General features: G+C 43.9%; 2 protein-coding genes across 2 annotated transcripts in view; both read left to right on the forward strand.

Annotated features, from left to right (window-relative positions):
• Positions 1–10,277, forward strand: part of LOC311017389 (forkhead box protein J3-like) — a 47,441-nt gene extending 37,164 nt beyond the window's left edge. Inside the window, exons 8-13 of the mRNA XM_084015688.1 lie at positions 200–413; positions 3,351–3,629; positions 5,126–5,227; positions 6,523–6,795; positions 7,309–7,410; positions 8,238–10,277. Coding sequence (XP_083871814.1) covers positions 200–413; positions 3,351–3,629; positions 5,126–5,227; positions 6,523–6,795; positions 7,309–7,410; positions 8,238–8,362 — 1,095 coding nt within the window. The 3' untranslated portion in view covers positions 8,363–10,277. The remainder of the gene's footprint in view (positions 1–199; positions 414–3,350; positions 3,630–5,125; positions 5,228–6,522; positions 6,796–7,308; positions 7,411–8,237) is intronic.
• A 936-nt stretch (positions 10,278–11,213) lies between these two features.
• pdpn (podoplanin) lies at positions 11,214–20,533 on the forward strand. Its single transcript, XM_084015691.1, has 4 exons — positions 11,214–11,682; positions 17,052–17,459; positions 17,789–17,897; positions 18,969–20,533. Exons 1-4 carry the CDS (start codon positions 11,616–11,618, stop codon positions 18,973–18,975), a joined length of 591 nt encoding a protein of 196 aa, XP_083871817.1. The 5' UTR covers positions 11,214–11,615; the 3' UTR covers positions 18,976–20,533.
• The last annotated feature ends 4,458 nt before the right edge of the window (positions 20,534–24,991 follow it).

Genomic DNA, 24,991 nt, shown 5'->3' on the forward strand with positions numbered 1-24,991 from the left:
CAGCACAGCGGCATTAATGGTCTCATTGAAATAAATGGGGAGGGTTTTCTGATGCAGTGCTGATGTCAGTCTGACCACAGCCTTTTACACTTTTAATGCGGTGTGAAATCAGCCTTTAATGTATTTTTCATTGATTTCCTGTTTGTCTTTTTGCACCTCTCACCGTCAGTGTGCTTGTTCTCTCTTCTCTGTCTTCCAGGTGAGTAGCCACTCGGAGCCTTCCTGCCAGTCCCTGAGCCTGCACCAGCCCGCCCAGCCGCCGCCGCCTCCCCCTCCTCCCCCACAGCCCCAGTACGGTTTGCCCGTCCCAGAGTCGCGGGACAAGCAGCTCTGTTTCTCAGACTTCGAGGACCTCAGCGCTTCTTTCCGCAGTCTTTACAAGTGCGTCTTTGAGCAATCCTTCTCACACCAAGGTGGGTGTCGACCCTTATCTGTATGTGAATCTCTTCATGTGTGCATGTCCAACATCTTAACTTCTAATGTTTGCAGGAAAAAAAACTACAACGTCTCTGTGTCATGCACATAATTAACTGTCAAGCATTTAGCTGCAAATGAAGTGGTAAAAAGTTAACATTGCTTTTATATCAGTTAAAGCGCTGCAGTATTAACCTGCATCACACTGTACTCCTACTCGATTGTATTTTAATAAACAATCTGTTGTTCCGCATATCTGCATATTACGGCTCGCTCAAATGAGTAAAGGCAATTAAGAGGAAGAATTCAACAGAAGGAGGGTGAATAAAACCTCACAAACACATCGACAGTTGAGCAGAGCAAAAGGTTCTGCAGCTTTGATAGCAGCTAATTAGATCGGTTCTAAAGTTTGCAAAGCATCTTGCTAATTGCATCCTGAAGCTTTCAGGTCACCAGGCCTCCTTCCACTTCGACCCCCACCCATCCCACCCTCCCATCACTTTCCTTCTCCCACTTTCTTCTCACCCGCACACGTCCACCTTCTGTAACCAAGGAGATTGATGCGCTCCGTTGAGCTCCACGACTTGCATGTGCTCACCCTCCGACAAGGTCCCCTTCAATTTGTGGTCGGGAGTGCACTTGCAGAAAAGATAAGACATGAGAATAGTAGTTGGGGGGGGGGGGGGGGGGGCTTACTCAGCCTTCAAATATTACAAGTCAAACAATAGAGGCAGAATTAACAAGCCATTAAAAAAAATTGAGCTTGAAGCAATGTAGTCTACTTCCACATTTGTCACTTTGAAATCAAAGGGACTCAAACGGCAGGGAGCGTGTTTCAAAGCAATCCAGAACAACTTAATTTGTCCCTGTAAGACGTGACAGCTCTCATAATACAATACAATACAGTGTGTTAGGAAGGAAAAAACCCACCCAAGAGAATTTAAAACTGCATTGACCTCCAGTTACATAAAACACATAAAACAATAGCTATGAAGCCTTTTTCAGAAAGCAGTGAGCCGACGCACGGCAGTGGGACTCCGAATACAAGATACAAGCAGTCACTCACTCGGATCGGATAGACTCTGTATGGTCATCTATTTCATTATGATTTGTCGGTCAGAAAAGGAGGAACTCAAGTCCCTCTGTTTCACTCTGCTGGTGTTTTAAGAGATGTCAAGACACACACTCAATCATCTTCTTTATAGTCAACCTTATTTGATTGTTGAGCACCGTAACTGCCAGAATAATTTTAATTTCACTCGGCTTACATTGGTAGCTGCCTACGTTAAAGTTTCTGCAGATGTCAGTATCCATGATGAAACGTGAAGGATATAAAACGAACTCTTGGGGTGAACCCATGCATTTAAAAAAAACTGTGTGTGTGTGTGTGTGTGTGTGTGTGTGTGTGTGTGTGTGTGTGTGTGTGTGTGTGTGTGTGTGTGTGTGTGTGTGTGTGTGTGTGTGTGTGTGTGTGTGTGTGTGTGTGTGTGTGTGTGTGTGAGAGAAAGAGATTGGACTGGAAGCATTGTTCACGGCTAATTATTTTTAGAAACCACATTCGAAGATTCACAAATTACAGTAATTTGCTAGAATTAAAACTGAAACTCACTCTAGTAGTATGTTCGGCACGCCTAGGTATTATTAAATATATAGTTATTGTATTTACAGCTTTATATGTGTGTGTATATATAGATATAGATATAGATATAAACTATGAAAATATATCGTCTCTAAAAACATTAGTAAGAAGAATAAAAACCTGAGGCTGTTGCATTATGTTTATAAGTGGTAAAAGTACTTCACTTTACCACTTCATTTCATTTGACATTTTTTTCATGCACAACTTAACACATAAGAAGACCTCTGACGGATCATATCAATTCTGGCATGTATGTGCTATAAAAGGCTTCTGCCCTGTCCAACTATCTATCTTTTTAGTGCAAAAGGAACCTTTGCTGATTGTCAACCAGCTTTTCATCATTACGGTGTGTGTTATGTGCAAATGATGGTCCACCTGATGGTGTGAAATGACTTGTTTCGTGTAATCTGGTGGATGCTCTCCAGCAAATTAGGGAAGATGAGTGGGGAGTTCCAGGCACCGGATGTCGTTAATTTGCATATACCATCCAAAGGTGCTTGTAAAATGGCAAAGTTTACCTTTGGGTGGTAGGGTTGGGCGATATATTGTAGTTTTCCACCTGGCCACTGTCAGCCCAACAACGGGCAATTGCTGATATTCATAAGTGTGTGTGTGTGTGTGTGTGTGTGTGTGTGTGTGTGTGTGTGTGTGTGTGTGTGTGTGTGTGTGTGTGTGTGTGTGTGTGTGTGTGTGTGTGTGTGTGTGTGTGTGTGTGTGTGTGTGTGTGTGTGTGTGTGTGTGTGTGTGTGTGTGCTCGATGAACAGCGGCTCTCATTCTTTAGACTATTAAATTAGCAAAATAGTACGACACAAATCACCTACAAAAATCATCCAAAAAAAACAACCTCCGGTGATCTACTCGGCTAATCTCCGATAGCAGATATAACCGTCTACTCGCCCAACCCTACTGCATGGTTTACAGTGAGTGAGAGGAAAACGCTGTTATGATTTATAAGCACCAGGAACTAAACCATAAAACGAATCAATCTTTGCACTGTAGCACAGATTTAAATGGCTTTCAGTTACCAAAAATAAACTTTTGAGTTGCAGGAGATGGAGTGAGCCCATAAACAATCTGTAGCTGGCGACGCCGACACTGAAACATGAGTGGGTGTAAATAAGTGTGTGGGGGAAAAAAAGAAAAGATGGTGTAATGGTTCAGGTTGAATGAACATAAATTTCACGTTTTTTCACACAGCCTTCAGTTTGTCCATCTTGTTCCAAATAGTTCATCTTTATCCGTTTAATTGTTTCTTTTAATGTTTGTTGTTTGATTTATGGGGGTTTTTCCCGGCAGGTTTGATGGGTTTACCCGGTGACTCCAGCCAGCAGGCTCGGACCGCCTGTTCCTACCAGCACTCTCCCGCTGCAGGAAACGGCGTCGGCCACCACCACCAACACAACCACGGTCAGGCACCGCACCACGCCCACCACCCCCAGCAGCACCTCCCCCCTCACTCCGCCCACAGCCAGCACCACGGCCAGCATGGTCAGCACCAACAGCACCCTGCCCATTCCCAGCAGCACCCTTCTCTCTCCCACCAGAGTCACACTGGACAAACCTGCCCCACAACAGGTGAGAACAGACACGCCATTTCCGGTTATATACATTTCTGACTTTGGCGACACATGAAAATCGTATGGCATCATAATAATTAGAAAGAGGCTGTAATCGTACGTTTTCTTTAGCAACATAGATGGTTACACTAAGTTACGTAACAATACTCTCAGATAGGCATGGCCTTCATTTTGATATATTCATTGTTTACATGAGTTTGGTGTTGTGAATGGCTATAACACACCCCCCATAGGCCTTGATCGTTATTGTTATTCATGTCATATTATACTGAGCGTAATGTTAATGCTTCCATGAATTAAGTGTTCATGGAAGCAGCGGGAAAACTGCCAACGTCGGACTCACAGGTGTCATCACCAGTAGGAGATACAGGGATCTAACTGGACATAAAATCCAACGTCAACATTATTGTTTTTCAGTGCAGCTATTTCTTGCTCCGCTGCAAACCTTTTACTGATTCTTGTGACGTGAACCCACAAAGTTTACGGGGGAGTTTCCTGTCCTATATATTGATGCTGTTCAGCACCAAACAATGGTTCTACTTCTCCTGACTCCCAAAGCCACATTGGTGTGAATGCATTTCACCCACAACACCCGGATAGGCTTGTATCTGCACACACTCGTTGCATTTCTGTTATATTCTTTCTGTAAGGTCCCCGAGCGTTTGGATATTATGAGGCTGAGCTGATACAGACAGGAATCTCCAAAGCTTCATTGAGGCTTTTCCCGCTCATATTCCCAGTCTTTTTTCCCTCCTTTGTGTCTCTGCAACACAGCTCTCAGGCCAAAAAAAGGGACTCAGACATTATTTATCTAGGGTAGTATTCCCCTCAACCAAGCAGAGGATGAATGAAAGCAATCCCTCGGTCTTTGATCCACGGCATCCGAATGTATTGTTGTTTAGTTTGAGGTGGTGAAGGCGGTAAAAAGCATCTTCCTTTTTCTTTTTGTCTTTTTCTTTAAGAAAAGCAGACCTGTGGCTGGATTTTCTTTTCTATCTATGTGAAGTCACGCCACCTTGTGGTTGACTGCAGAACTTTACTGAAACAAATTTTACTTTTTCATCTGGATCAATTCCGATAATTTAACAGTGTCACACTCATCACACTAAGCTTGTTATCCTATCCTTTATTTTAATGTTGAAGCAATTAGTGGATGGAAAAATAATCAGCAACTTTGATAACCGATTAATCATTTGAGTAATTTATCAAAAAAATAAATGGCAAATATTATGTGGTCCCACTATAAATTGAATATCTTTGAGTTCAGACCATTAGTTACACAAAACAAACAATTTGAAGATTTTTGGGAAGCTTGTGATGAAGTAAAAAAATTTTACTTCATCACAAATGTCTACTTAATTGATAATGAAACTAATTATTACTTTCATCCATAATTGATTTTTGCTCTATTTTCTTCCATCCATTTCACAACATATTTATATATATGTGTGTGTGTGTGTGTGTGTGTGTGTGTGTACACTCTCTCTCTCCCAGGCATGTCATCAGACTGGTACCCCAACCTGGACTGGCTGAAGGAGAGCTGCCGTATTGCTACCAGCTACAACTGGGCTGATGTAGACCTCTCCCCATTTCAAGGTTTCAATACACATCCAGTACACACTCTCTCTCACACACACACACACACACACACACACACACACACCCAAGAGTCATGGTGCCATCAGCGAGAACAGCATCTGAAATGAGCATTGATAAAGTTGTCTACTGTAGCCTGCTTTCAACTGAGGGAGAATTGATAAAATGGTTATTATGCCGATCAGTTACTTTGATTAAACCATTATGATTCTTCTCTGTGCTTTCATATACACTCGCCCTTGAGGCACAATATTATAACATCCAGTGTTGTTATAGCACTTCCCTAATAAAAGTCATTATCCAGCATCTGAGATGTCGCTCTCTCTCTCTCTCTCTCTCTCTCTCTCTCTCTCTCTCTCTCTCTCTCTCACACACACACATACACACACACATACACACACACACACACATACACACACACATACACACACACACACACACACTCTCCCTCCCTCCCTCCAGTTGTATGATGTGAATAATCCAATTAGGCCGCGGCTCAGTAACAGCCTCTTATCACGGTCAGCACACAAAGCCGGCAACATCCACACACGATGGATGACGACGGCTGGTCTTACAACACACGGGCCCCGCTGCCGCTCTCTGCCTCTCTCTCTCTTTTGTCTCTCTCTCGTTCTCCTCCTGCGGCGCTTGACCTCCCTCACACCATTGTAATGCCATCCTCCGCTGTCTCTGGCTCACCTCCAAAGAGCAGGGGCCGGCCTTTCGTCTCTCATCGACACCAAGCTTAGAAGCTTAGGTGTGCCTTTGTTTGAAGAAAAGGAAGCGTTATTTGGGCACGCTGTCAGGAGAGTGATGGTCTGTAAATTAATGGTGGGCATTTTAACTCGGATGTGACTTCACAATGATATATTGTACATATTAGTTACATGCAATATATTTGTCGGATGTTACTTGCGTGGGATTTTCTGATTATGATTCTGACAAAGAATCACTGTAGCATTGTAAGTCTAATGTTAATGTAATGATTCAACATCCGATTTAATCAGATTGGACCTCATTCATAATTCAGTATGTACTTTATTTTCTACCAACAACAATTCTCCCAACGTTAACCTTGTAAATCATGGAAACTCAGGAAACAGAACATTATTGTATAATATAGTTAATTTAAAGTATATTTCTGAAAAACCTAATATGTCATGGTAATAAAAGACATGTATGCTTTTAGATTTGGTGCAACTGTGCAGCTATTGCAAATGACAGAGTTGAGAGTTGTGCATTTAGACATTGTAAAGGTTTCATCTAATATAATGTGCCTGCCGTCTGTCTGCCAGGTCTGAAGGAGAGCATGCGGCAGGCTGAGCTCAACAACTGGACGTTGGACGCCGCCCAGATGGCCGACCTGTGTTCCTCCATTAACCAGTTCTTCGCGGCCACGGGGGTCATCCCCCCACAGGGCGCCGCCCACCCGCAACCTCAGGTCCAACACCCGACACCACCAGGAGCACCGCAGCACCCGACTCAGCCGCACGGAGCGATGCACCCGAAGGCCAGCCAGCACAATCAGCACGGACAACACAACCAACACAACCAGCACATCAGCACAGGTCAGTGTGTAGGGCAGGTTTTCCCACATATTTACTGCAAGATACAGTCAAATATATAAAATGTGTAATTTATGAGTTTCTGTCCATATTCCCTTGATTCAAATACCAGCATCTTAATATTATTCTCGAGAATGGTATTGTAAAGACAGTCCCCGTTACCTCCCACCTTAGACAGCAGGCGTTCAGAGTCTTGCTCTGCAACATTTCTGCACTTGCCCGCTGCGACGGGAGCTGATTTACAGTCCTGCTCCCCACTGTGCCATTGTTTGCCCATTATAGATGTACAAGGGAATTATGGATGTTGTCAGCTGCATGGCAGCTGGAGTAAGGAAATGAAGACGAGAGGAGATTTCACCAGCATGTTCCGTAGGATCTCTCCAGCTTAGCATAATGTGGCAGTGAACCTGCGTGTGCACACAATAGCAGCTCCTGTTTTTGCAAAAGACACTCGGGCACGTATGAAGGCCAGGATGCAAATCTGACATGGCCCTTTTTCTCTGCTCTCTCCCATAGGGAACATGTACATCGACTCGAGACAGAGCATTTCCTCTCTGATGGGCCCCCCAGGATACCCCCACATGCCCCCCATGAGCAACACGGCCCCCACCATGACAGGTGACTCCTCCATCGCTCTCTTAGCAGGTCAGCAGGAGCAGGTGTCACCATTATGTAAAACCATGATGCAATATCACGTAACCAAGAAATAAACCTTCTTTCATTGAGGTTGATATAGTTAAACCTATTAAAATGTACAAGAAGGTCACAGACTGGTTCAGAAAATGATCTAAGTGCAGTTATAATTAAAGGGTTTCTTCTCCCAAACACTGGATACTACATTTCCCATGAGTCACATGATGCCATTTATAGCTGTTTTTATAGGCTAGTACTACTAATAACCTGATCTTCATCTATTAAATTGGTGGATTACTTCTTTAAGACAAATAGGTCCCTGCTTGTTTACAGAAATAAATCTTTTTTTAGGGATATATATAATTTGTCCAAACAAAAATGATTACTAAAATAAATTATGCTTAGTAAATGCCAAGGTATTGTTTGCCGCTATATAAAAAAATGTTTTGCTACAAGAGGTCACTGTTGAAAATGGTTGTGTTTACAGGACAGCTCAGAAAATTACAGGTTACACTTAAATACCAACATTTTATCAATCAACATGAATTTGAAAATGCAAGATGTGCATTTTATCCACCCTGTATATTTATTTTCGTCGTTAAATAACAACAGTGTGCTAAATGACATGTGGCACCACAGTAGAATTGCCATTTGTTTCTTCGGCATGATAATTTAAAGCAGAGTGGATTTCTGAAGTTTTTTACTTTACTTTTTCTCTCCAACACCTCCTATTCTTCATCCCACTCACACATATATAATACAGATATATGATACAGAATTAGCATTGACATATGTTCCCCTTCCATGTTCAGGTCATCTCAGCCAGCTGAGCCAGCAGCAGCAGCAACACAGGCTGCCTCTAGGACACTTCCAGGTGAGACGCATGCTCGCTGCAGACGACATCCAGGACGACTTTGACTGGGACTCCATCGTCTAACCGGGCCGTTGGTGGAAAAGCGGGACGAAGTGAGAGACTGGAGATGAGAGAGAGACATGTGATGACAGTTGAGGTATGGAAGTAGTTGAACTTCTTTCACCTGTGTGAAAAAAAACCAGAAGACAATCCAACAGAAACAAAAGGACTGTCATTTTTTTTCTGATCTTGCCGGTCCCCCCTCCCAAGTGGATGTTGAGCCTAAAGACAATCATTTAATGAGACTTGAGATTGGAACAAGCCGAGATGTAAACGGCCATCGTCCAAAGCGAAACAACGTCCGAAGCGCTCTGATTCGTCTCATGTTGTGTCCTGCAGCGGCGACAGGGTTTACGAGTCGCCAAAGTGTTGTCAAATCGTCTGTGAATTGTAAAATATTTTTTCGTTTTCCTGTTACAACTCGTGTCTGCAAAGTTTCAGCTCCTTTGCCTGGAATTAATTGAAACATGGTCTTCACCAAACTCCCTGCAGAAAATCATCCCTCACATACCACAAACTATCTAATCCTTTCCTCCTCGTAACATCTCTTTGTTCATTCTAATGGCTCTCTACGACTACAGTTAGGGGGAGGATTCATGTGATTTAAGTGATGATGATGTACCTCTTCAGCTGGCATCAGTAATGTTGAGTGAGGCACCACCTGCTGGTCAAAACGGGCATCGTTACAGCTTCCTTTTGCCTAAAAAAATGTTCTATGCACCACAATCTGTTCTTTCTTTATTGGACGCCAATTCTAACCGTTTATTTGTGTGTGGAACAGCCCATGGTGCCATGTTCTCAGGGTGTTAACATTCATATACCACTTCAGACCGACACAGAGCCGTCTCTGTGCGCGAGGTCGCTGCATGCTGTTGGGTGCCGTCCACTTCCTGTCGGCAGACAGCGAGCCTCCTGGTGACTGTGGTCAAAAAGGTTATTTTGTCAGCTTATAAGCTAAAGGATAGAAAATACTGTGGGATAAGCTTCTCAGTAGCTCAAACAACAGCCACTAATTGAAATGGATAGACTTGGACTTGTCAACAATAATAAAGTATAACATTTTTTGCCAGTTTTGTTTTTGGGGAAAGTGCGTATCAGTTATGACCAGGCAGAAAAGGTCGACTGTGATTTCGAGACGCCTCATTTAGGAGACGACGAGCAGCTTTTTGCACAACACCAAACTTGATAGCATCTCGTGAATGAGAGAAATAAAAGAAAACCCGTGAACTTTGTATTTCTTTGTTTAAAAAGACAAAAAAATGATGAATCAACAAAGGAGCGAACACTAAACAGAAGTTTCAAAAGCTCGACTTTTCTTATTGTGATGTTTAATTTTGTCTGTGCGTTCGAGTGTGTATAGTCCTCTTTTATTTCCTTTCGCATACAGCTCCGTGCAGCTAAAAAATACACATAATAAACAAGAAATTTGTTTGTGTTAAGTGGGTACAAAGTGAAATATGGGACCTTAAAATGCTCTTTTGTTTGGGAGATCTCCATAATTGTTCGAAAGGCCTAAACAAGGTCTCGTAGAAAAGGAGGGGGGGAATAGAAAAATACTCTTTATTATTGCCATTAAATGCTGTATTACAGTGACCAGCATATATATATATATATATATATATATATATATATATATATATATATATATATATATATATATATATGGTATGTTTGTGTGTTATTGTCCATGTAAATAGCTGTATGTTAATCCTATGTTTGCCCTTGAAAAACACAGACTGAAAAGAAAACAACAAATGGAGAGAAAGTATTTTGTTATTTGCCCTTCAGGAGACATATTATGTACATAACTTCAGTATATTGTAAATAAGTGAGGGGGGGAAATGGCATTTAGTGTGTTTTAAATAATCTGTATGTGGCAGTTTAACAGTTAAAATCTGTTTCAGTGTTTATTAAAATGTCATTGACCATTTTTACTGCGCTAACCTCACATCTGCTGTCGTTATTTCATCAGCTATCGGCATGTTTGACCTGACGATGGACAAGTTGCTGGAGTGCTATACATTGCTCCAGTCTTGCATTTTGTAAAAAATTAAAATCACATTATTCAGGTTAAAAAAAAAAGATGTAAGAGAGACATTTTGGTTCTAGAGATAGAGACTTTCCCCCTCGTTGGCTTTGTGCTTCTTTGACCCTGCTAGCTGGTTGTCCAACAGGTGTCAGCCTAGCACCAAGCAACAGTTTGTTTACCCTCCGTCACATATAAACGCAGCAGACCACCCATGCTTGTCTGTGTGAAAGTCACACGATGTTCTAACTGTATTTACGGCTCCGTTTCATTGGGAAAAACGGTTTTAAAAAGGCATCCCTCTCTTGCTGCTGTCTGTCAGCCACAGATGCACGTCTGGCATCTTTCTTCTTCCTTCAGAACAAAGGGGATGATATGAATCATCAATACAGATGCGTTACAGATTCTTACTTCACCGTTTGCTTTTTAACGGTTGGATTCTTTTAAAGATTGTGGTAACACGTTATGCTCTGTTGCACACACTCTTGGCTCTTAACTCTGTGATTGTGGATTATTTGGGACTGACAAAGCTCTGTTTACATCTTGCTCCATTCATTCAGAAAGTTTTTTTTTATATATATATATATAAAGCCTGTTGCTTGTAATAGCTGGAAGTGCTTGTGTCATCTTGATAAATAAGTCGACGGTTTATTTATTGATATTTCCAAGTGTGTGTTTGCATTGTTGCTGATACTACAGGAGCTGTCTGTGCCCCGCGATAAGAGAGCAGGGCTGGACCACGAGGGCTGAAGCCACCTTACTGCCCCAATCCGGACTCCCTCCTCCCAACCCGCCCAGCCCACCACCAGTACCAGCACCCCTCCTCCACCCTGAGCTCAGTCACTTACACACTCTTCTCTGCTCTCTCCCGCTGTGTGCCAGTCCTTCTCTCTCCCCTTCTGCACTTCCTCAAAGTGGCCACAGCTCCTCTCCTTTTCTCTTGTCCTCTTAACATCCCTCCACCACTTCTCTTTCCAACTCCATCCGTGAGAGCAGAACCCGGCGCTGCCCGCTCGTCTTCATCACCGCCAGTTCAACGGACCTCAGGGCTGCTACTTTCCCCTAAAACTTCTCCCTGACGACTTTATTTTCCATTCTTGACCTTTTTTTTTTGTCCGGTTCACCTTCCCCTCCGGAGAGGCCGGTTGGTGTGTGTCTGGCGCGTGTGTGAGGGCTCTGGTGTCGTGCTCTTTGCCCTGAGGGACTCCCTGAAGGCTGTGACTGGAGGAGAAGAAAAAAAAAGTTTTCACCATGATGAATGTTCAGCTGCTGCTCCTGTTGGCCCTGGCCGGTCCTTTCTGCGCCTTCACACATGCAAGTAAGTGAACTCTGCGCTATCACCGTCCTGCTGTTAGCACACTGTGTCCCCTCTCTCTCCCTCTGCCTCCATGTGCCCACCCCACACCACTCTTTGTCTGATTTAATCCCCTTCTGATTGAACAATAACACACTGGACGCTGCTTTCAGACAGTAAAATGTACTCACATTTTTATTTGTGTATTCATTCACTGATTAACAAAGTTCTTTTTTTGCAAATGTATTATTGTGTGCAAATTATTTTAAAGACTTTTCATATTTTCACTGTTTGAATCACCACGGAAGTCTGCTTCCGCAACGGCTCAGTCAGAGGGAGCGACTCAAATTGATAGTCTGTGTCGATTTTAACTCCCGCTCTCTCACTTTTCTTTTTCTTTTTTTTCTTTTTCTCTTTTTCACACACTACTCACACTCACTCTGGAGGAAAAGTTTGATTTGCAGACACCAAGGGGAAATGTGATGTAATAGCAGGAGCTCTGCTGCCTCGTGTCTGTAAATTCTTGGCACTGGCCAAGAGAAGAAAGGAATATCCTTTGGAAGGCTCCCAAAAACTGCGCTCATACACAGCGAGGGATGGGGGGGGCTGCAAACTGTAACATACACCATACACATTTATCTGAAAGCTTATCCACAGTCTCTTCTCACTTTGCTCCTGATTCTCTCACTTCTCCCTCACTGCAACTACTTTTTCTCCCTGTTTGGATGTTTTTTCCTTTCTTTCTTCCTTCGCCTTGACCAGCACAGTGTTTGCCCAGGGGAAGCAGCAGGCAGGGAGGGGGGGTGGCTGAGGCCTGAGGGAACTGCAGGGCTGGGCAGGGCTGGTTTTGCGTGCATGTATTAATAGAGAGACGCTCTATATTTAAGAGGGTCATATGGATGAGAGAGGAGTAAGAGACGAGATGAGAGAACACCCGGTACGTGATGAGCTTTAAGAGGTGCCCCACCCTCTTTTTTTTACCCGCATGTCGTTAGACCATGCGGCACGCCACCCCATGGCATTTACCCATGTTTGGTGGGGTTTCAAGCTTTACCACTTAACCCCCACCCCTCTTCGCGCTACCCCCGTCTTCTAACAGTCCGCCGCCGTCCTCCAACTCGCTGCCCTCTTCCCCCGTTGAGCTTGATGAGTCTGGACCCCGGGATGTCGGCACAGGGGGAGCAGAGAGGGGCTGGGTCTATTTTTAAACAACAACCTTTACCGGTAGGAGACGACATGCCAGCCCCATTTCCATGGAGGTTTACTCTGGAAATAAAGTCCTTAAACTTTACCCATGATTCTTAGCTCAGACGTCTCAGTTTTCCCAAAGCGAAGGGAAACAAATAAAATTGCTCATTCCGCATTTACGCTTCACTAATGGGGGGCTTTTGACTCCCTCACGCCCGCACTTAACTAGCAAACCCCACGTATCCTGTAAAATCCTCCACCTCCTTCCTCACACTGCTGCCCCCCTCCTCCTCCGGTCTCCTTCTTAATGAGTTTTGTCTGCCTCCCTGGGCCTATAACATCCTCGTCACATCTGGCTGTTGAAGGGAGAGGTCAATGCCCTTTGTCCGTGCCCACTTTGAGAAATGACTCAAATGTTGCGCTCACACTCCAAATATGAGGTTGGATAAGAGGGACCATGAGGAAAGGAGCACTTCTCACGTGAACTCATTTTGAGAAGGAAAAAAAAAAGAAAAAGAAGAAGCTCAGTCATACTTCCAAATTATTCCGCAAGGAGAAAGAAACATCTGTTTATGGAAAGGAGTCTGAGGCCGTTTTAGCCAGAACCAAGCCCAAGCGCTAGGCTTCAGAGAACGGCCCAGAACTCCCTGTGGGGATATTTCTCTGTTTGTGTGCCTCTGACACAAATGTCTCATACCTCTAACACCCATGTGTATGGCCGTGTGAGAAGCAGTGATAGAAAAAAAATAGAGCTGCTGACTAAGGAACACTTACACAACTGGGTGGGTGTTTTATTATGGGAGTTGGACTTGAAGGTTGGCAAGATTAGCCTCGGGTCGCCTTGGTAGCTCACCAGGTAGTGGGCATGCCATTAGGGCCGCGTCCTCACCGCAGCGGCGTGGGTTTGAGTCCGGCCCAGTCATCACGCCCACAACACGATCTATAAAAAAAATTAAAAATAACGAGAGGATTTTTGATCAAGTTGTAAGTCGGAGGTGATCAGATTGGGAAGAAAAACAATAGTTGGAAGGTTTAAAATGATTTATTGTGATGTTTATTTTGTCACTTTTACAGTGGTTGCATTTAATGTCATCCCTGCCCTGATTCATTACATTACAGGAATTTAATCAGACCTGATAGGCTTAAGATTAAAGGACCCTGCTTGATGTAGTTCGGGACCAGTTTCTGCCCCTGGCGATAGAGTCCAGATGGGAGCTGCTGCATGTTCTCCTATCTAAGTTAGACCAGGAGGGAGTGGGGGAAAAAAAATTCAGTTCCTGTACCAAAGTGGAGCTCATTGTGTCGCGTCCGTGATAAGCCCGGCTGAGAATATTCCACTGCAGCCTGTCTCCTGCTCCAAATCCCCAGTGTGCAGAGCATGGCACACCCCAGTATCCCCACAGCTGCCCCCTCCTGGCGGAGCGGGGGAGGCTACGCTGTGAGGCATCTTGTCAACGTGTGTTGAGACAGGCAGGGCGCCCGTCTCGCTCACATTTCCCTCCTCCCCAGCGCCGCGAAAACATTCCAAAGGTGGACACGCTCACACTCCCTCACGCCTCCTACACAGCACTGTGAATTAGTAGACACAGGCAGGGGGGCTCAGTGACAGCTGATCGTGATCGTAATGGATGGAAGCTGCTACTCCCTCCTTTGCTGTCTCACTATATATCCTTGTGTCCCTCTTTCACTCACTGGAGGTTTTATGTATAAAGGACCCACATGGGGGCCTCCACACAGATCCATGCTGTATTCTTGTCACTATTCTCTTACTTTCAACCCTTTTTTGTCTTTTACACTCGACCTCTACGTCTCTACCTGTGTATCTGCATCCCGTCACTATACTTTATTCAAGTGATTTTTTTTTTTTTTTTTTTCAAAAAGTCACAATTGCTCCTTTATCCGAATTACTTTCTGAAACATTTTACAGAAAGGCTCATCTCCAGTTGGTTTTTATTTGTACTCCAACTTTTACATAGCGAGCGAGAAATGTGAAACAAAAAACAAGAGTATGTTTTCGTGATTTCCGATGAATCGGCCCAGTCAGTGGCTACTACATAAACACATGCAGTAGGAACTCACTGGCACTTTAACGCTTGTTAACTTTGCAGGATGATTTCAAGCTGTTTCATGCTTCGCATTGGAAATGGATGTGTGGTCAAGATGATGTAATCGTGGGTAAAATGACCCGCTGCAGCACTGAGCGTTTTGGAATAATAAGGACAACGCCGCAGTTACGTAAACGCTTTGCGGTCTCGGATAGAAAAGAAACAAAAAAGAAACTCGGGCTGCTTTTAATGGATCTGCGTTTCCTCACAATGTCCCCTTAAGTCCTGAGCTTTTAATGGTACTCGCATATGTAGGGATAGTGTTGACTGGTTGACCCAGACTCAAACTTTGGTTGAAGTCCTTACCAGCTTCAGGGGTCCTGCTCTGGATCTGATCCTGTACTCAGACCTCCCTGAGGATTAATACACGCTAACCAGTATCTCGGTGTGAGCAAAGGCGGCAAACATAGAGCAGAAGGGACTCGGGGCTGTTCCCTCAGAGCTCCCCTCCGCCCTATTGCTTTCCCCTCTGCCCTCCCATTTTCTCCCTCCAGGGATTCGGCCTTCTCAAAGACTTCAGGAGCAACAAACCTATCCTCAGGGAGTGGCAGGCTCACGGAGCGGGAAAACGGGAAGTAGAGTCAAAGGATTACTGTGTTGCTCACTAATGCAGCTGCATTAACCCAGGATAGCAAGTGCAGTGGGGAGGAACTTCTACTCGGAGCTAATTGTGGGAACCGTACACATAATGAAACAATTGTCAGAGGGGGTTGAGGGGGCGATTACACATAGCGTACGGCTATCCTCTGTGAAGCCCAGACCATTTTAAGACTTTCCAAACAAACAGTCTGAGTCGTCTTTTTCAAAAAACCCCTTCAGTACTCCGCCGCAGTGAGAACAAATGTTTTGTTATATTTATCCTGCCTGTTGCTAATGAACACGCTAGCCAACACGGGGACTAGGAATAACTGCACCAGTTGTTAGACCATTCAGAATTATTTTTACCCTTTTGTAATGTATTCTCTATTATTTCAAGTATTTCGAACAATTGGAGAAAACGGAGATGGAGAGAGTATGATGTCAGACTCTAAGTTTAGACGTTTCTCGTCTCTACAGTTAGATTGTTTTCAGAGAGAAGTCATTTGGGAAAACGTTTTTTTTTCTTCTTTTTTTCCTAAGAAGAAGAAGCGATTTCAGGCCAACGTCTTGTCAGTGGAAAGTTAACTGTAGATGGTAATTTTGTTGCCACACAGAAAATCTACCTCCTTAATTTTGAAGCAGCGCTGTCCAGACTAAGCTTTCAGTTGTGGCTGGGAGGATGTTGAACATGGGGTTATTGGAGGGAAATGATTAGGTTGAACCAAGGCTGCTTCATAGTCCAGACCTTGATGAGAGACAAGGATAAACACATGTTTCTTTGCCGATGGTAAATACAAAAAAACGGGAGCCTCCATTTTAATCCAAGCACAGAAAGACTTTTGAGCTCTGACAAAAACTTGATTTTATATATTTGTCTTTCAGGGGAAAAAAGTGATTTGAGATTGATTGATTGGATGATAATTCCACATCCAGGATGTGGATGCTTTCAAAAGATATGGCTGCCTTTTTTTCTCAAGGTTATCAGTCCACCATTTCATCAAACCTGCCTGAGTCATCGCTCACCATCAGGCGTTGTCACAGCAACCCCACCCTTCACATGCTAAGTGGCCGGGGGTTAACAAGCCTTCCTGTGCTCGTCTCACAGGCAGCTCACTCCACAGGAAATGAGGCAAAGGATGTGGCATGCCAGCGCGCAAACGGAGCCTTAAAGACAGGATGGAGGGGTGGAGGGGAGTGGGGCTGTACCACTTTATAAGTCACAGGGTGTGGCGGTCACACCGTCACCGTGCTGATGATGGGAGAAGTGTTGGGAAAGAGGAAAGGTCACGTCGTCCCACCGGGATGTCAAGGAGGAACCTCAACATTTATCTTGTACTTTTTTTTCAAACTTTTTTGTCTGCAATCTGTCCCCCCAACTCAAATGCATGTTTATCACATGTATTTGACATTTCAAAATTTCGATTTTTCACACTTAAAATATTTTCAATTCACATGTTTATAATTGCAAAATGAGTTGACGGATCGTATTCTCACATATCTACCTGCGCTCTGTCTCCCTAGGCCCCACAGCGATCCCTCTCCTAGACGGCATTTCCGAGGCTCCCGAAGTGGACGTTAGTATTATCACTGGTCCTCCTGCAACCGACCCAGCGGTGGCCCCTGAAGTCGTAACCGAAGGAGTCGCAGCAACAGAAAAAGCAGAAGAAGAGGTGGCGGTAACAGAAGAAGCCGCAGCACCAGAGGTTGTCACCGAGGCGGCGACCCCGGCTGTCACGGTCAATACGGAAGCGGCCGTCGTCGAGACAGACGCCCCTGTTGTCGATGCTACTGCAGCGCCAGAACCCCTCATCACTGACCCTCCTGTGGTGGAGTCCGCAGCCCCCACCGAGCCAGCAGAGGTTGAGGTCCACTCGACGGGAGCCGCCAAGGCAGAGACGGAAGGCGAGGTGGTCGTTGAAGACCCAGAGGGTGAGGAATGTGTGGGATAGAAGGGGTCAAGTACAGCTGGTCAGTTTGTAGTCAGGTGTTTTTATAAAGTGAAATGATGCTGCAGACAATCGATGGGCCTCACGTGGAGGTGAGCGTGTTTGGCTGCCATTAAGGGTTTAAAAGTCGTACGCAGGCCTTGAATCTCTCCAGATTTGACTCTTCCAGCTCCATCCCTCTGTCACTCAGTCTAACCATCAGTCATCCTGTAGATAGAGAAATGGCATTCAATTCATTAGTGTGAAAAAACTAGTAATATATGTCTAGTAATTTCATAATCCACTACTAACGCTCGTCTTTCTGTCCCACAGATGGCCAGAGTTCTGGCCAGGTAGTCGGTATCGTGATTGGCGCTCTGTTGGCGGTTGTCATCGTCATCGCCGTGGTGATCGCTGTGGTGAGGAGGATGGGAAAATACTCGTAAGTACTTAATTTCTAATGGTGGATGCATTGCACACACACACACACACTCACAGGAAGACCTTGAATCCATGTGGATGCAGGCAGTTCTACTGATGCCGTGCAGTGAGTCATCACGTCTGGCTTCCTCTAAATATGGAGCAAAAGAAACAGAATGAGCTTTTAGTCATCACTGACGCATCCTATGATGAAATAAAACAGGCTGGTGATAAGACGGCCAGGCATGCCCAAACACGCTGCCGAGCATTTCGACCATAATAGGTCTTCACTGATAAACTTATATGTGAACATCGACCATGAGTCACGAGAGTGATAGAAGTCCTATGTAGTGACTGCGTCCCCACCAACCACAACCTCCTCTCTGAGAACGTGAGCTTCATGTCTTGCTAATGATGAATGATGATGTTTTTTTGTGTCACAGGTCCGCCAAGAACAAAAAAACAGCGAAAAAAGACATGGTTTCTGTAAATTTCTCTATTTGATTGTTTCAGCTAATCACTTTAACCCCTTCAAGCCCACCGTGATCCTAATAACAGATGACTTTTCCCTAAGAAACACAAAGTTTGACGCGTGTTGCTGCTTTTGCTGACACACACTCCCATGGCCCCAGGACCATTTATGCCTCCGTTTGGCTTGAAATGAGCTTTTCTGTCTTTGTGGTCATCAGTCGGGCTGGTTTTATATCGACACCTTGATTTTGATGCCTGGAAACAGACAGGAGTGTGTTTGTCACAAGTGGAGCAGCAACACGGTTTGTTTACACAGCAACATGTGGTCCACAGACTAATCCTGTCAACTCCCGAACAACCTGGCTTTTAAACAAAATGTCTCCCATCTAAAGGTTTTGTATTTTGACCGACATCTTTAATCATTTTTAAATAAATCTGCAAACCAGCTTTCTTCACCACCCATATAAATTAATTGTACACTATGACATTACACTAAACTCAAGTGCACATATTAATACAACTTTAAAATAAGCCTCAGATACTCTGCTGTAACTCCCGTAGATACCACAATGTTCCTTTTTCGAACAGCGACTGACTCTCTGCCTTTTTTTCGATCCCACAGCCCTTGAAGAGAAAGTCAGCCAAGCAGCAGGAGCACCCAAAGTTCTGGAAATTCTGAACTACTGAACTGTGATGTCATTTGCGATCATTAAAACAAGCACGATACCAGAACTAAACTAATCCAACCAGGACTCTGGACTGTTGCCAAAAGAGGGGGAAGGAGGGAGGCTTATGTGTGTATTTTTGTATGTACTGTATGTGTGTGAGACAAGATGGGTACATGAGCAAACATCCCCTCCCACCACCTCCCTGACCTAACCCCCCCCCCACCCTCCCCTACTCCCTTGGAGAGAACTAATCAAGGTGACGGCAGGATGTCACAATGAATTTCAGGCCTTTTTCAAACGCGTTTTTGTTAAGAAATAAAGTGAGAAAGAAAGGGAGGGGGCTATCTGACACGGAGGGATAAAATCTCTCTCCTTTTTAAAGAGTGACTGGTTTTAGATTTGCATGGAAGTTCGAGAGGACATAAAAAAAATAGAAAATTCTGACAAAGCAAAATGGAAACAAAACACACATGGAAGGTGGGAGACCGCTACGAATTCCACAGGATGTATATACAAAGGGGACTACATAGTATACAGCTAATGACTTTCTCATATGTTGCAAGTTGCATAGGCTAGTGTTTGATATTATGGAATACACAGTACATACAGGCAGGCTATCGTTGTGGCTAACAGACTGTTTAAAACACCCCCCCTAGAGCACCAGTTAAAAACATGTTTCTCATACACTGCAGAATCCTTGACATGTTGGCCGACTGTATGAAGCACCGTGTGCAGAAGTTGTCTCGACACTCGCTAGCTCCGAGGGCTAGCGTGGGGCTGACGGAGGAAGGAGAAAAAAAAGGCACCCTCGTTTGCAAGAGTAACGTGACATTCTGCCCACTTTAACACTGACATATAAAAACCTAATACATATCTGTGAAATTTAGCAGAAGGGTTTGTGCCACTGTCTCTGGTATTCTCTAGGTAGTTAGGAGGACTTTTAACTTTTGAAGTGCATTATAAATGTGAATTGACTGTACTTTTTAACTGCCACCCATTCCAGAAAGAAACGGCTTCCGTGACTTGTTCCTTGTAAACGCTTACACACAACCAGTGGTTATTAGACACAGTGTTAGCATCTTCATAGTACTTTCAGATTACCAGAACAGCCATCCGGTCTTTAAATTGAGCTAAACCCCCCCCTCCCAGATTGCTTGCACAGGATGACATTTTTATAGTTGCACTTAGTTTTAGTGCACAGTGTTAGGAATGTCCTATTTTCGTTGTTTTTTGGCAATTGTAAGTGTGCTAAATGGGTGTACAAATAATGAAGTGTCGGCTTAGCTCCGCTTGCTTTACAAACTCGTTTAATATGTGCACTGAATGAGTGGTGTAATGTTTAATGAATAGGCTTTAGACACTGCAAATGTTTGCAACGACATGTCTTTGTTTTTCCCTCCTCTGCTTGTGCCACATATTATCAGTTCTCAGTCTTTAATTTGTGCCATCTGAATTTGTTTGACCTCTTTTATTTAATTGCAGTGTTTTTGTTCATACTGTTTCAATAAAAAACTGAAAAACACAACATGGCGCAACCACTCTTTTGTCATCATAAAAATGTCTTCCAATGGCTTTTTTTTCTTCATAAAAACATCCGTTTATTGTCCGAGCCATTTCCTATCAATTACATTACGTAGTCGCCGCGGCGATGCCTTAAAGTCAACACATTCCTGAGCAGCGCTGTATGCAGTCTTGACTCGAAGGCCAAAATACTGCAATTCGCACACATCATTAAAAGCTTCCACAGGGGCAGCATCTACTCTGATTGGTCCGTTCAAGTAAAGCTTTGAATTTTCAAAAACAGCCCCCTTTTTCAGCAAGGAGGAAAAACAGCACCAAATATGGAGGAACATATGGCCTCGGACCGTTGAGTCGGTTAAGCCCTCTGACAGTTAGGTGTGTTTTTTATGTGATGTTGTGGACTTTTTCATACGGTGCTGTTAAGCCGAGGCTCCAACAGTAGGCTGTGAGTCGCACAGAGATGCTCTGTGTCTGGCTCCCTCTCCTCCGTGTGGTTTTAGGCAGCGGCCCAACACCCACCGCCCCAGCCGCTGCCCCCGCCTGGCGAGCTTCATAACTCTCTTTAGCTCACTTTCTCGCCTCAGACTGCCGGGAACAATGGAGTCTTTTCAGAGAGGCAGATGGAGAGTCTGTGGGGCTTGCCTGTGAAGCTGCTCGACAGCAGCTCCCTCTCTCCCCTTCAGCAAGGGGGGAATTCTGTGCATGGCTACAGGGTGGAGTCACTTCCTGGGTGGGCCCAGCATCGATCATGTGCATTTACGCACGTGTATACGCACACGGAAATATTCCAACGGAGACCGAAATCAGCAACTATGTGCAACTCTCTGCAGATGAACATATGTTAAACCTATCATAATGTACCATCAAAAAATGTCCCAGCGCAGGCAGCTATTAAGACACGCCATAAAAGTGTGTGATTCACTGAGTCAGATTCATGACACACTCATACACAGGTCCATGTCTCATATTTAATTATCAGACTCACAAACCGCCTGCTTATGTTGGGCGCAGGCAATGAATATGAGCTGAGTGTGTCCAGCGCTGCATATTCACATGTGTTCGTGCGGTCCACCATGTGCGTGTTGGGTTGATGTTATGTACTGTATCTGTACACGCATACATGATATGTGAGCCTATATAAGTATGCATGAAATTTAAAGAAAAGAGTAAAGGGTTCAACAGAATGTGGTCCATAAAGTTTCCCCCTCCCCTTTCCTGAGGTAACTGAAAAAAACAAGTGTCTGAGAGGAAGAAACGGCTCAGCTGGAGGAGACGGATAGATGAGGAAATATCTTTCCCTCCAAATAAAACCACACCGGTGTATTTAAGAATGTGTGTTTGGATGTATTTTTCTCTGTAGAGTGGCAACCAGAAATACCAGTTCTCTTATAGCTGACTCTTGAGTTTGTTATGTTTCACACAGAAGAAACTTGTGGTCTGAAGTTAGCTTGCATTCTGCAGTATTCATCTCGTGCGGTTGACAAGAACCCTACGGCGACTGGATTAGCAGACAGAGAGTAGATCTGCGTGCGAAGAGAGCCACATGTCCGGCCTGTCGAGTGCAGGTGGTTTGTGATGTCATGAGATGAATGTCAGCCCATAGGCTTGTGGGCTCGTGGGCTTTGAGCGCTGCTGACAGCTGCGGTGCACGATTAGGGGGTGGGGGGTGGTGAGGAAGGGGCAATTAAAACGGGGCAGGCACAGTGTGTTTGTGGATAGATGCTAAGGATGATGCAAGTGATAACTGAATTTGCTGTCACTATTTGCTGTGGTGTGTGTGTGTGGCTGCAGAGGGTCAGAGAGCGAAACGGGAGAAGGATTGATGGGTCGTGTGTGGTATGTAAGAGTGTGTGTACAATGTCCTTGTACATACAGTATGCTACTTCATGGGGTCAGGGTGCATCCCCTAATGAGTGTGTGTGTGTGTGCGCACGTGTGCGTGAAAAGGGGCTGTGATTCTGGCGGACACATGTGTGTTTATTGGACATTAGGGGATTATCAGCATGGGTGTGGTGTGAATGTGTGTGTGTGTGTGTGTGTGTGTGTGTGCTGTCAGTACATAAATACACCGTACAGTGGGCTACAGTTGCATGCTCGCATGCGGCGTTTTTTTATGATGCACTGTACAATTTGCGTTTGTGTTCCGACATGTTCACATTTACATCTTCCTCCCTGCACATCTGGCATCCCATGACATGAAGCGGTTAAATTGTATTTCATCCCAGTGACATAACATGTTGATTATGTCAGATTACAAGCACGGCTTTGTCTGCCTTGTGTGGCGCACAGCTTCTATAAGGGACCCTTATTGTTTCATACTCACTGATCTGCCTGATACACAGACGCGTTGCGAACCACCTCTCCCTCCTTCCCTCTTTGTCTTGCTTGTCCTATATGTTCATGTGGACGGTGAATGTTTCATTGTGCGCGGAGTCATTGGCACGAACCGGCGCCCACTGCCACAGGATACATGTAATCTGGGGCACACTTTGTCTCCGTTTGCTCAGTTTCCTGTTTACTTTTAAATTTGCCCTCAATCTGATTAATAATGGTTAAGACCTTATGGTGAGTTTAAATGAAGGGGTTCTTGTTTTACATATAAACATGTAGGTTTTTCATTCATATTATTTTCATTTTGATTGTGCTTTTATTTGCAGAATTACAAGTGACCACAGGAACTAAACATCCAACATACATACTAATACCTGCAGGCATATCATACATATCACAAGACAGTAGGTATGTATAAATGCTGTCTTGTTACAGTTACAACGCAAATACAGAGAAAAAGGAAAAAAGAAAAAAGGTTCAAAAGTGTTTTTAACCCTCAGAGTGTCAGTTGTTTGACCCTACTGTCGAGAGCAATACCTAAAGTCTATTATGTCCTCAAATGTCATATTGACCTTTAATGCCTTTATGGTCATCCATTCTCCATTCGTTAAAATGTTGCTACTAAATTCAAAACCAGGATTATTTTTACAGTCAAACTAGGTGAGGCGTTACACGTTGACCTTAAGTTTGGCAGTGAATCAAGTTGCCTGTTTGAGCCAGATAGGACAGACTGCATATACTTGACATATGATAGTAGTTATACCTTACTGTACCTCAGCAAACTATTTAGATTTAAAGTTTGGGAGCCGCACAGGTTTTGCAAAGATTCTAGTTATGCAACCATGATGCAACATAGCGTAGTTTGTTCTCTAATAAAGCCGTACATGTAACATATCGCTTTCACTTCTTGCAGAACTACTTCATGACAGACTTTGACTGCTTAGCCATGTGTGTGACATGGCTTCCAGGCGGTCAGCACCTGCTTATATGATGATTTGACGTATGTGTCTGACCAGTAGACCCCGTCACAAACTGCTCATCATAATTCCACAGCTGCAATTGCCATCAACTGTGAAAGGCACACTAATGCCTCTATGGCCAAAGTGACTCGCTGTGACAAGCTAGAAATATGCATGATCACGGTTAACTTGAAATGAATCAACTACGTGTGAGAATCTTACACTGTTTATTTAAAGTTTGTTCCTCAAAGTGTATGTGTGTTAGGGTCAGCGACTTCACAGCCAAGTTTTGGAGGCTAAATCCAAAGTATAGAGAAGGAGAAACACCCTTGGGAGAGAGAGGCCTGTTGTTCACGATAGTTTGATAGTGAAACACCTCTCAGCCCACATGCAACATTACAACGAGAGACATGCCATGCATGTGCCCTGAGAACACCACCCATGTGCTGCACGATGTCACAAATGTACACGTGGGCTCGGGTGCACTCCTACAGATCCTCTTAAAGAATGTCATTTATGTTGATTCTGGAGGTTGAAATAACGCAATGTGAAACCAGAGGGTGGCTATATACATCAGTGTAGGTGTGAGCTTTAAATGAACCAGTGCCTCGTGATTCAATTGGCAATTGTTGGGGGAGAAAACAGAGAGCTGGTCAGGGGAAGAGAACAAATACACAAATGCACATTATGAATCTTCAACTTGTCAGCTCAGTTTAGCTTCTGTGTTCCCAACATCCGTAAAAGAAAATGGCAATGTGAATTCAGGATATGAGATATGGCCTGGCTATAAAACCTGTTTATGTCTCTGTTATACAACAGATCATTCTTATTTTTCATTACAGATACTACACCACTGTTTACAGTACACTTTATTATTTTTGCGCAGTCTGCCACAAATGTATATTATTGTATTTATATAATATTTGATCCCTATAGTTATATTTTGCAAAAAAAAAATATTGTTTTTTACTTGTGTGATTTTCTTTTTATACAAATGTATAAACAATGCTGTTGGAGGGCTAATGAGATCTACTTCTTGTAGTTTAAAATACGTGGATACAAATAAAAATGTAGTGTCTTTTAACTATTTTTTTTGGAGACAAGTTCACAGTAATTTGTTCATCTTAATGTCTGTTATATTAAAGAAAATATATCGCAATACTATT

This window comes from Eutrigla gurnardus (assembly GCF_963514095.1).
Source record: "Eutrigla gurnardus genome assembly, chromosome: 8".
In the NCBI taxonomy this organism is placed as follows: domain Eukaryota; kingdom Metazoa; phylum Chordata; class Actinopteri; order Perciformes; family Triglidae; genus Eutrigla; species Eutrigla gurnardus.